The 12,517-nt window shown below is 35.9% G+C and overlaps 1 protein-coding gene across 6 annotated transcripts in view; it reads right to left on the minus strand.

Annotated features, from left to right (window-relative positions):
* Positions 1-12,517, minus strand: part of EML6 (EMAP like 6) — a 232,732-nt gene that overhangs the window by 129,322 nt on the left and 90,893 nt on the right. For all 6 annotated transcript variants that reach the window (XR_005658225.1, XR_005658226.1, XM_039887154.1 and 3 more), the window contains 2 exons: positions 7,858-8,043; positions 5,916-6,051 (listed from right to left, as the gene is read on the minus strand). Coding sequence is in view for 4 of the 6 variants with exons in the window: in XM_039887154.1 (XP_039743088.1) it covers positions 5,916-6,051; positions 7,858-8,043 (322 nt within the window). In the remaining 2 variants the exon portion in view is untranslated. The remainder of the gene's footprint in view (positions 1-5,915; positions 6,052-7,857; positions 8,044-12,517) is intronic.

Genomic DNA, 12,517 nt, shown 5'->3' on the forward strand with positions numbered 1-12,517 from the left:
ACAGCCTCATATAAGTTCATGCCAGGTTTTGCAGCAAATTATAAAAATATTTTTGGAAAAAGAAGTTGGACCCTTCCGTTACGCCATACACAAAAATTAACTAAAAATGGATCAGGGATCTAAATGTAAGAGCTAAAACTACAAAACACATAAAACGTAGGGGGAAAGCTTCATGATATTGTATCTGACTGAGATTTCTTGGATATAATACTAAAAGCAGAGGTAACAAAAAACACAGCTATATTAGACATCAAAATTAAAAACTTTTGTGCATGATAGGACACATCAATGGAGTGAGGGAACAACCTAAGAAATGGGAGAAAATATTTTCAAATCATATATCTGATAAGGAGTTAATACCCAGAATATATAAAGAACTGTTGTTACAACTCAACAGCAAAAGGACAATCTGATTTTAAAACAGGCAAAGGACTTGAATAGAAATTTCTCCAAAGATGATACACAAATGGCCAACAAGTCTATGAAAAATGCTCAGCATTACTAAGCATTAGGGAAATGCAAATCACAACCACAATGAGAAACCACTTCACACCCACCAGAATGATTGTTATCAAAAATATAGAAAGTAAGTGTTGGCTAAGATATATAGAAATTAGAACCCTTGTGCACTGTTGGTAGGAATGTAAGATGGTGCAGCTGCTATGGAAAATAGCATGGCAGTTTCTCAAAAAGATTAGAAATACCATATGGTCCAATAATTCCATTACTGAAAATATATCTAAAGGAATTGATGGCAGGGTCTCAAAGAGATATTTGTATACCCATATTCATTGCAGCATTATTCACAGCAGTCAAAAGTGGAAGCGAACTCAGTAATCCTCAACAGATGAATGGATAAACAGAATGTAGTATATTCAACCTTCAGAACAAAGGAAATTCTGACACATGCTACAACATGGATGAAACTTGAAGATATTATGCTAAGAGAAATAAGCCAGTCACAAAAGCAAATGTTGTAAATTCAGAGAGACAGAAAGTAGAATGGTGATTTCCAGGGGTCAGGAGAAGTGGGGAATGGGGAGTTATTATTTAATGGGTATGAAGTTTCAGTTGGGGAAGAGGAAAACATGTTCTGAAAATGGAGTGTTGATGGTTGCACAATAGCGTGGATATATTCAATTCCACTGATCTGTCCACTTAAAATGGTTAATTTTATTATGTATATTTTACTAAAATTTTAAAAAGTTAGTTGCTCTCATTTAAAAATGAGCTTTTTTTTAAGTATTTTGGCATTCTGAGTATTTTGGCTTTCAGAATTGTAGAAAAAGGATCCTGGACAAATTAAGTTGTTGGTTTCTATTATCGAGTGTTGTTAGCAAAAACTTGTTTGCAGACTAACCAGTCATCAAAAATCTAGTAACTACCAAAAGATGTACAAGTCACTGGTGTAAAGAAAACACTATTATTTACTTGATTGAGGGGATAGTCCTCCTGGCTTAGGGAGGCCATTTTCTTTGACCAAGACTCGGGAAGAAAGCTCTAAAAATCAGCTCTGATTCTTGTTGATGTGAGCATGACCCATCTCCAAATTGGTTCACCCTCAACCTAAAGCAGAGTGAGTTGTTTTCACTGGAAGTAAAATGTCTTAATTAGCTTAAGTTTAACTACAAAGTTAAATGTCTTAATTAGCTTAAGTTTAACTACAAAGATGTAAGAGAACTGACCAACACTTTCTCTCTATAATAAAGCTATAATACCGTTTCTTCCTGAGCTTAGCGTTCATCATGGGTTATCTAAAAACTTCTCTCTCTCTCAATGTGTAGCAATTAGAAGTTATTAGAAGATGTGAATAGTTACTAAGAGATGTAATCTTCATCAGATTTGTATAAAACAATGTGGAAACTGCCAGAATTATTTTGTAGATCTTCTAGAAGTCTACAGGAGAGGCAACAGAAGTCTTCACAGGTAGCATACTGAGTACAGGCATACCTCGAAAATACTGCAGATTCGGTTCCAGACCACCACATTAAAGCAAGAATTGCAATAAAGCAAGTCGTAACCTTTTTGCTGGTGGAAGATTTTACCTTTGATTTGTAAAAAAAAAAAAACACAACATCTGTGAAGGTACATAAAGCAAGGTGCAATAAAACGAGGTATGCCTCTGAGTGTGATCTTTACAAATAGATTTGGATTCCCAAATGCTAATAAGTGGCAGTTTCTGAATTTTAATTAATACATTTAAATCTAAGGAACATAGAACATCAGTGCTATGTCATGGGAATTGGGACATGGCCATGATTAATTTTCTTGATAAATTTGTTTAGAAAACTGTTTGGCTGTTTGAGTAAAATGAGAAATCACTACATTTCCATGGAAATGAATTCAACAGTCATTGTTACACAAACAGTGAAAATTGGAAGAAGGCTCATTTATATTAAGAAAACCATATAAGAAAAAAACTCTTCATACATGAAGCATTATGTCCAAATCCAGAACAAGACAGTTCTAACATTGCTTTGCTTGAACTTGCTCCTTATAAATATACTGTTCCCGTTTTTGAGACAAAAAGCATGAAGACGCAGGAGAAAGCCAAGACTTCTTTCGGGGACGGGATTAATTATACCCAAACTTCTGTCCACTCTGCCTTCTTCTGTTTCATCCTTTTCTCACCCCCTTTCCTTCCCTTTCTTTCACTCTTCTTTACCCCATACTCTCTGCAAATGCTCAGAGGATCAAGGGTAATGTATTGGCTGGTTGAAGGGAAAGCTGGACCAGAAAACTATATTTCAATTACTTTTACTCCTCTCCTCAAATCCTACTAATTTAATCCCTATATTTGTGCTGGGTCTCCTATCTCACTCTGGCCCCACTCCTACTTCCACATGCCCTAAAAGACACCCCTGTCACACGGTGATTCCAGCAGCTGGCCTCAGAGACCATCACAGAGAGGGCCTGTTCTGAGAATGTCTACCTGTTCTTAGCTGTGCTAGGTGGCCTCTGAATTCAACAGCTTCCTTCCCTGCCTCGGTGTGATGATGGCATCAAGGCCTGAATGGAGGGAAAAGAGCATTTCTGAGGGTGACTCAGGATCAGAGCATGTTTCCCCTGCCCGGTCCTGTCCACGCTGGCTCAAGAACTTTGGTCAGACTTGGGGTTATTACCAACACTTCACCCAGGAGCCTTTCATTCTTTTGACTCTAGACATTTATCCTGTTTTTTTTTTTTTTTGCTGGAACAAATGCCAGCATTTCTTTGGAAGTTTGGTAGTACATAATGGAGTTGTATAATAGCAAAGGCACTACTGACAAGGAGATGCTACATGGACAAAATTTATCATTTCAGTAGTTAGAACTTACTTTAATGAGTAAAATATAGATATATAAATAAGCATATTACATTAAAGCCATAATTTCACAGATATGCATATAAGAAATAAAAAAGAAAGAAAAAGATGTATTAACATCAATTTAAAGTAAAATATTAACTAAATAAGAGTACTGCTAGTGAACAAAAATTAAGCAGGTGGCAAGAAAATGGCTGCCATTGAGGAACAGTGCCACTTCTCATGGCTCCCTTGGGCTCAAACTGCAGCATGGGCCGTACAATTTCTCAAAAGCACAGTCCATTACTCCTTCTGAAATGTAAGCTATTGTCCCATTGATCGTCCATCTAAAATATAGGCTACTGTCCCACTGGTCATCCATGCCGAGCCCTCCACTGATAAACTGTACACCCAGGTGCTATGGGCCATATGCTCGAGGTGCAGGCAGGCTTTCCTGTCTGTGCACCACCTGTATGTGCTCTGATCTTGGCAAGGGAGTGTGTGGAGGAATCTGTTGAGACTGATACAAAACAGAGGGTGTCCCTAGCCATGGGGACACACCCCTGGTCATAAAGACGAGAGGGTGATATAATTTTTGGATGAGCTGGATAAAGTGACTGCAAAAAAAAGAATCATCACTTTTTGATGCTTCCCAACATCTAGCCAGTTTATGGTTAATGATCCCATCTAGTAAATTATCTAACTATGTTTTGTTTACATTAAAGTTTCATAGTTCATTTTTGATGGATTTACCAACAATTTTTACATTGCTCTTTGGGTGCTTGCTTACTTATATCTGCTTGAAATATTTTTCTGGGTAAAGTTACACTGGCCCATACTCTGTGGCAGAGAACTTAAGGATCTTGTCTCCTTGTTGATGCACTGAAGTGGACACTAAATTCTACAACTTCCTATGTCGACCCCTGTGCCTGGTATTCAGAAATGGATCCACATTGGGATCCCGAGCTTCCCTAAGAAAGTATCAATCCAATCTCTAGACTAGCTGAATATAAGTACTTTTTTTTTTTTTTTTTTTGGTATTTAACAGGTATTTTAAAGCAACTGGACTCTGGGTACACATAGAAAGTACAACATTCAGCTCACTTCCCTGTTGCTCAATTTTTAAAACATTTTTATATTTCAATTAGAGTTGACATTCAATATTATTTTATATTAGTTTCAGGTGTACAGCATAGTGGTTAGACATTTATATACTTTACAAAGTGACTCCCAATTAGTCTAGTACCCACCTGGAACTACATATAGTTATTACAGTATGATTGACTATATTTCCTGTGCTGTACTTCACATTCCCGTGACTATTTTGCAACTACCAATTTGTACTTACGCCCATCACCTGTTGCTCAATTTGTTAAAAAGATTTGGTTGAAAACAGCATTAAGGAGGATGAAACACAGGAAGTCTGTGCATTCTCCTCCCATTCTCTCAGTCCTCTGGAGTCTACCCCCAGCCAGCAGAGAGCTCTGAGCACGGCCACACGATTCGGCCAATGGGAGAACCTCTGTGGCCACACTGCCATCAGCCCACATGGAGGGACTTTAGGGAAAAACAACCTTACGAGTAATAGCTCACTTTAGGTCTTTCGAGAACTTGGGGTCTATTGTCACAAGATCCTCTCTAGGAAGAGTCTGAGGAAATTTTTTTCATCTCAGCACTGGGAGTAATTCCCCTTCACTTGAACAATAAGTTTTTATCTTGTGGATGTCGTTACCCATGGTGCCGAGACCCCCTCCCTCAGCACTGACTGCAGGAACCAAGAACCAAGTCTGGGGCCCACCTGTAGCAAATGAACAGAGCTCCCTACATGTACTTAGTGTACTAACGTCACATGTGACTTCAGCTTATCTTTCCTACAAATTCTTTATCTGTAAAAATGTGGTAATAAGCTTATCCTGATAATTTTTAGAAATGTATGTAAACTGCTTTGTATATACACACACTCAATATATTGTAATAACAGCTCACATTATTTGAGCACTGACTCTGCACCATGACTTAGCCTAAGCATTTTGCAAGTGTATTTAATCCTCATACAACTCTATGAAGTTGGTGCTAGTATTATCTTAATTTTATAGGTAAGGAAACTGAGGCCCAATGATGTGAAGAAATTTGACCAACGTCTCATATCTATTATAGGTAAAACTTGGATTTGAACCCAGGCCCCGTGACGCTAAGCCCACGCTCTTAACTTCTACTACCACAGTAGCTATTACTTTAAAGCTATTTTTATAAATAACTTCTTTGTTTTTCCTATCATTTGTTTATTTTCAGAGGCTGGGTGTAGTCACATTTAGGATTACCAACTTATACAGAACTTCCCTGTTTTTATAAATAAAAATCCCATTTCCCAGGATACCACTCAGCAGTTTTATCCTTATGTTATTTATCTCTGCAGCAGGACCATTGCTAGTACATACAGATACCATTGTACAAATTAGAAAAAAGGGATACCCATTTATCCTTAACAGACTTCTGATTTTGTGTGATATATTTATGTAAACTGGCTTAAATTTATGGAATGAAGTGGGGTACAGAGACAAGATATAAATATAGAACTTGATCTTATACTTAATATTCTTAGAGTTATGGGGAAGTATTATATATATATTACCTTTATATCCTTGTTCTGTCTCCCTGAGATCAATTTTGGTTATTGGTTTGAAATCAGTATCCCATAATCGTATACATCCATCTCGTCCACCAGTAGCAAAGCCTTCTTCACAAGCATACATGCTAAAGATTCCAGCCTGTTAATTAAGGCAGATATTACTCAATGCTGCCATCATTCTAAATAGTCATTAATATAATGGATCTTGATAATTGAAAACAAAAATAAAAAATTCCATGTTCTGCATTGAAATCCTGACAATAGGACAAGTAGCCATTTATAGTATCCTTCAAGTTATCTGGACTAAAAATTAATCATAGTAACCATCAAAACAAACTAGTTCAAGTGCTTCCTTGCCATTACTAATATGATAGCAGGTTGTAAAAATCTTACTCAGAATTCCTTGGTTAAAGCAGATATGGAAATCATAAATTCCTTTATTTGACAAGTGATATTTATAAAGAAAAGATGTGACAACTGATCATTATAAAGAAAAGTAAGAAGGTGGAAACACTGGAGGTGTTTCATAAAAATTTCTGCCCCAAATAATCATAATATTCAGGCTATGAACATAAACACTTTTTCAGGTACAAAGGTGCCTTCATGAAATGTATGTCAATGAGCTTAAGAAGGCACCACCTTGAAAGCGTAAATTACATTTGCATTAGTTTGTTAAGCATCATTTGAAGATGCTTTTTCATTGAAATAGTTTCATAACAATTTTTATAGGAAAATATTTTATTTGGTCCATTTAAAAGTGCTACAAATGTATAATGTTGACATAAGATCCAGTTTAAAGAGAAATTAAGTTACTAAGGCAGATGCTCTTATGAATAAGGACAATACTGATCTCTTAATTGTTTTAAGGGCGATTTCATAGTTAGTCAAGCCAACATACAGGACAATGAAAGATCTAAAATTTCATAGCTCTTGCTAACAGTTGCTTAAACTTTTCCTTTCAGTAATAGGGAATCAATATGAGGCAATGAGCTAAGGTCTGACAAGTTTCCAGTAACATTTTACCACATTTCCATTTACTAAAATAGGCTTTACCTTTCACATCATCTCCTCATTCTTCTGGGCATTTCCATTTTAGCTTGGTTGACACAGCAATGTAAACATTTTAATATATGTCAAAATTGAGCAGAGTGGTTAGAAGTAAAGTTTGCCCTTATTCTTTGCCTTCGTTCTTTATTTTTTAATTAATTAATTTTTTATGGTGATATTGGTTAACAAAATCCAGTAAGTTTCAGCTGTACACTTAACAGTAAGGCATATATATATTTACACTGTGTGTTCACCTCTCATCGTTAGATTTCTGTCACCACATATTTGACCCCTTTTACCTCATCTACTTCCTTCCTCCCCCTACCTTCTGGTAACCACTAGTCTACTGTCCATATCCACGAGTCTGTGTGTCCTGTTCATTTGTTGCTTTTAGGTTTATATCCCACATATCAGTGATATCATGTGATTTTCAACTTTGTCTGGCTTATTTCACTTAGCATGCTTTGTTCTTATAGTTGTCTCTACCCTTGCTATTTAATGAATGGGCCACAGGCCAGCAGCAGTGACATCATCCCAGCTCCACTGAGTCACAATCCACATTTTAACAAGATCTCCAGGAGATTTGTAGGCACATTAAGGTTTGAGAAGTGCTGGTCTATAAGATGAAACTGATGATGAAATAGCTCTGGTTGTCTATCGAGCTCCTGTTGATAAATAACAACAGTAATCAACCAATCAATAATTGAGGTGAAGGCTAATTAAGTTATTACACTTTTGAAATGTTGCTTTTAGGTGAACAAGAATAATTTGGGAAATCTTTTCATAAATGTTTAAGGAGTGTTCAGCAGAGTCAACTGATCCTAAAGAAATGGAGAAAAAAATAGATTTATGACCGTATTTAATAATTCATACCCAATTTCCATATGGGAATACTTACACTATGTGCCCCTTGAATGGTGCGGACTAAATTGAGCCCTTTCCAGACATAGATGTCGCCATTTAAAGCACCAGAGTAGGTGATGTCTTCTTTGGCACATGCAAGGCAAAGGATGGTCTGAAGATCGCCCGTTTTGCCGAATATCCCTCTTTTGGCAGTTAGGGCATTTCCACATAGTGTCCAAAACTAGAAAGTAAGCGATAAAATAAATAGATCCAAAAATAGAGTATTCTGATGCATCACATTATTGGTATTTGTTTGTGTTTCAATATATTTTTTCAATATATTTTACATAATTTGCTATAGCTGAACTAGGTACACATGATTTAACTTATATTAAGGGTTCCCTGTTGTTACAGCAAAATGCAAAACATTTTAGTCAAGTAGCAGCATAAGAGAAACTTACAGTGATATTTCAAAATGTTCTAAGTTTCAAAAAACTAAACTTTTTCTAATTGTTTAATAGCAATTTAATATAAAATATCAATATTCACCAAGTTGGGATAAAGTAGATGAATCACATTTTTGATAAATTTCTTCTCAAATTATAAAACTAGTATAGGTTCATTGGAGGGAAGTTTAGAAATACAGAAAAATATAAAGAGGAAAACTGAAATTATCCCCTACCTCCTGTTAACATGTTGATATATCTTCTAGGTGTTTTTTTGGTGCATATAAAAATATTTGGAAATAATTTCTAACTAAAAATGTTATAAATCTTCACTACAGAAATGTTACTAAAAAATGTGTTTCTAAATATAAGCTATATTTTTATATAGCCAAATAATGGACTAGCATAAAGTTTCAGCTACTTTATAGAAGGCGGCAGGAAGACTCCCGTGGTTATACAGAAATATTTTTTCACTTTGACTTCATTTTTTTAAATGTGTGAACTGGTACAACACCTCATAGTTTATAATAGTTCTTTATATACATTTAGTTATTTGATCTTCTCCATATCCTTGAGAACAGGCAAAGACAGATATTATCCTCATTTGGAAGTGAGGGAAAGAGGGCATAAGTGGCTTGCTGAAGGCAAGAGTTCAGTGGGGGTTATATAAGAAAATATTGAAATCTTGATCTAAATCTAATAAAGAAGATACATGAGATAATTTTAAGGCAGTATATTCAGACTACATGCAAGTGGCAAGGGAATCCAAAGAGAAAGAATCATGGTGAATTATTTGGAATGAGCAAGAATAGGATTCGGATTAGTGGTGAGGAAGAAATTGCATTGGGGTTCAGGAGGGCAGGATTAGGCAAATCCAGGTGACAGGAAATGTGTGAGGAAAAATCAGTGACAACCCTAATATTTTGTGCCTGCAAGGGAGAAAAATGGTGGTCTTCCCAGGGTAGCTGGGTATTACAGGAAGCAGTTCTGGGAAGGTTGCACCAACAAGAGGGCTGAGATTAGACTCAGGCGGCTGTGGAGAAGGCATCCCTTAGTGGGGATGAGAAGCAGATGTGCAACCATTTGAGAAAATATAGGATTCTTCTCTTATTAAGGAGGAAAGTGTCAACTCTCGTGATTTCATTTCTTTGGGTATTATTATTTTAATGAAGAGGCACGAAAGTATACATGGAAAGAATTAAAAGATCTAGGGAAAGATAGGTATAAGCTTTGGGAAAACGTTCAACATTTAAGTTGAATCAGAACAAACTATTAGATATAAACAACTACTGGTTGTACATACATTTAAAAGAACGTGCTGTTCGTAATGATGCTTGAGACATTTTTTTTCTCACTATACCTCCCTATGTGTGAAGATTAAAAGGAGAGTACTTACTTTGGAATTATCATCCCTTTAACTTAGGATGTACACCTCTGACCTGAGCTACTGAAATATTTCTAGATGGACAACCACAAAAAATAGAGACACCATTATCCTCCGACACAAAGGCTTTCTGATAAAATCACCCAGTCAAGTGGTATAATGTCAACATGAAACACCAAAAATTCATATGATTCTCTTAAAAGGCACATATAGATGTAATATCAGAATAGGTATGAGATTTTCTGCAGAAAATGGAAAACCTCTGACATATTATTTTTTTGAGAAGCACTTCCTATTTGGTAAACAGTGACAGTTTAGGGTAGCAACAATCATTAAACCCACATCAAATGATAAGACACTGTTAATCTTCTCCAATCTCCAGTCACAGACTATAATGCAAATTTTGTTAGAACTGGCAGGTATCTTGGAGTTCATCTGGCCCTAGGTAATCCTTAACATCCTTTCTGTCTATGACTAGAGACTGTAGAAAGATCAGCAATATCCACAGACCTGGTTGGCTCATTTGCTATAAAACCAACCAAGCAGACAATGCTCAACTGCTTCTGTTTTTCAAGCATTCATTTCAGATCATTGTAATTTGCCTATTTGCAAAACCAGAAAGGATTTCATCCTAGCTACAAAAATTTCCCATAAAAATATTTTCTTGGAGAGCATCAAAGATTTTGCGTATACTTTATAACTGAAATCATTCACTTCATGTTAGGCAGCTTTAGTGGGGGAAAGGTGGGGATCCTAGAATTAGATAGAGGAAATATAGAGAGTGAAAATAATTTGTTAAACCTGCTGAAATTTGCTGTGGACTTCTTTCTAACCAAAATTAATAAAGAATGGCTAGATGACTATTTGCAGATTTTCCATTTGAGGTTAAAAAAAAAGTTTGTTTTTTGCTTAGGAAAAAAACCCCCTAAATTTGTTAAAACACAATTAACAAATTTAACAGGATAAGCAGCTCTTAGTGTTTTCAAATGAAATTCAAGGGTTTTATCTGTCTCTGGTTTTAGAATTAACTGAATAAAGTTTAGAGTTAACCAAAGATGGAAAGAAATAGGAAAGAAGCTGGAGAATTCTATCCATTAAGCAGCTAATCTATTATCTTTAACAACCTGCTTTTCCGGTTGGTAGGGGGAGTTAGCCAAGAACGATCATTAAAGAAATAATTTCTAAATGCAAAACGCTCTACGCAGGGAGCCGGAAATTAAGTTCAAATCTTATTTGTACCACCATTTTTGTGATCCTAGAAAATGAAAAAAGAAATTAATATTATTGTGCCCCTCCTGGTTCTATTTACTGTTTAATGTAACTCAATATATTCAGATGGTAGTGGTCCCTCATTTTTTCCTGAAGAGGAAGAAATTCAGTCTCTGGGAGATTAAATAGCTTTCCCAGAGTCAAGTAGGAGGATACAGAACCAAGATTCAAAGTCAGATAACCTAGTAGGTCTTGGCTTCCTCACTGTAGAATATGCTGGCTGGCTGGCTGGTGGCTTCCGGGTCAGGCAGCCAGACTTCCAGAGAGTGACCGCAGCCTAATGGAAACCAGGCTCATCATGAGCTCGTGTAGTTCTTTGCTTCTGGCTGAAAGAACAATTCGGGGCCTTTGCCATATGTTATACTGATCAAAAACTCATGCTGGCAGGTCTATATCTTTGATTAGTAAAAAAAATTGTCAAGGGACTATTTAATGGCTAGTGTATTTTGTGGTCAAAATCTTTAAAAATATTGGTTCTCTTGGAAAGTAAATTTTTTAAAAAGATTCTTTGCTGATGAAAACGTTGATAATATTTGAACATGTTATGGGCCAAGGACCTTTCTGCTCCTCGGTTCCATGATTCAGTGGGTGACCGGTGCCTCCCATTAACTCCTGGCTGAAGGGCAACCTCTCCCCTGGGTTCTGCTCCCTTCCAAGCCCAAGGCCCAGCTCAAATCGCATCCCCTTCCTGAAACACCATTGCTTTAACCAGTTGGGTTCTCTCCTTTATCCCTAGAGAATTTCAGTTTTGCCCCTTCCAGAATGTTGTTTTAATTGGTCAGCTTCAAGCAAATGGAAAATATGGTCAGTTTTTATTCTGTCACCTGGTACAAACTCAATTAATGTTTATCTAATGAGTTTTCTAGTTTTTCAAGTGGACTGTGTAAAATATACAGAAGGATCCTCCAACTGTGCTGAAGAAAAAAGTACTTATATTTTAGCAAATATTCTCAAGTTAAAACTGAATCTTTTGCACAAGGATTACAAAATATTTATGAAGCCCTAAAGTATTGAATAATGGAATCTATAGACTTATGTTTTTGTCTCATTTTTTCATTACTTTTTCCTTATTTCGGAAGTAATACATGTTATCATAAAATAATTTAAAAATAAAGGAAACATTAAATCATCCATTAACTCACAACCCAGAGGTAACTGTTTTAACATTTTGGGATACCCTTCCAATTTATTTCCTATGCGAAAATATACTTTACTTTTAAAGGACAAAAAATATCAAGGCCACGAATTTACTCTATCCAGAAGTAGACTATAAATAGATCTTGAGTACTTTCTAATAACATTAAATAATCACTTGAAGCATGACTTATAATGATTATATAGTATTTCTTCATATGGATATACCATATTTGGTTTAAAAACCACGGGAGGTTAGGTGGTTGCAAACCCTCTTTTGCTTGGTCTTAGTTGCTATTGATAAGTTATTTAGCAATGAATCAGTGCTTGGTTCATATTCCTAACAATTTCTGTGGGATAAATCCTAAGATGTGAAATTACTGGCTGTGTTCATTTCAACAGCAAATATATTAAAATTGAAATAAAATTACTAGCTCAAAAAAATTTCTGAAGCTATTGGTAGATACTGATGAATCTCTGAA

Source organism: Pteropus medius, unplaced genomic scaffold (genome assembly GCF_902729225.1).
Source record: "Pteropus medius unplaced genomic scaffold, Ma_sr-lr_union100, whole genome shotgun sequence".
NCBI lineage: Eukaryota > Metazoa > Chordata > Mammalia > Chiroptera > Pteropodidae > Pteropus > Pteropus medius.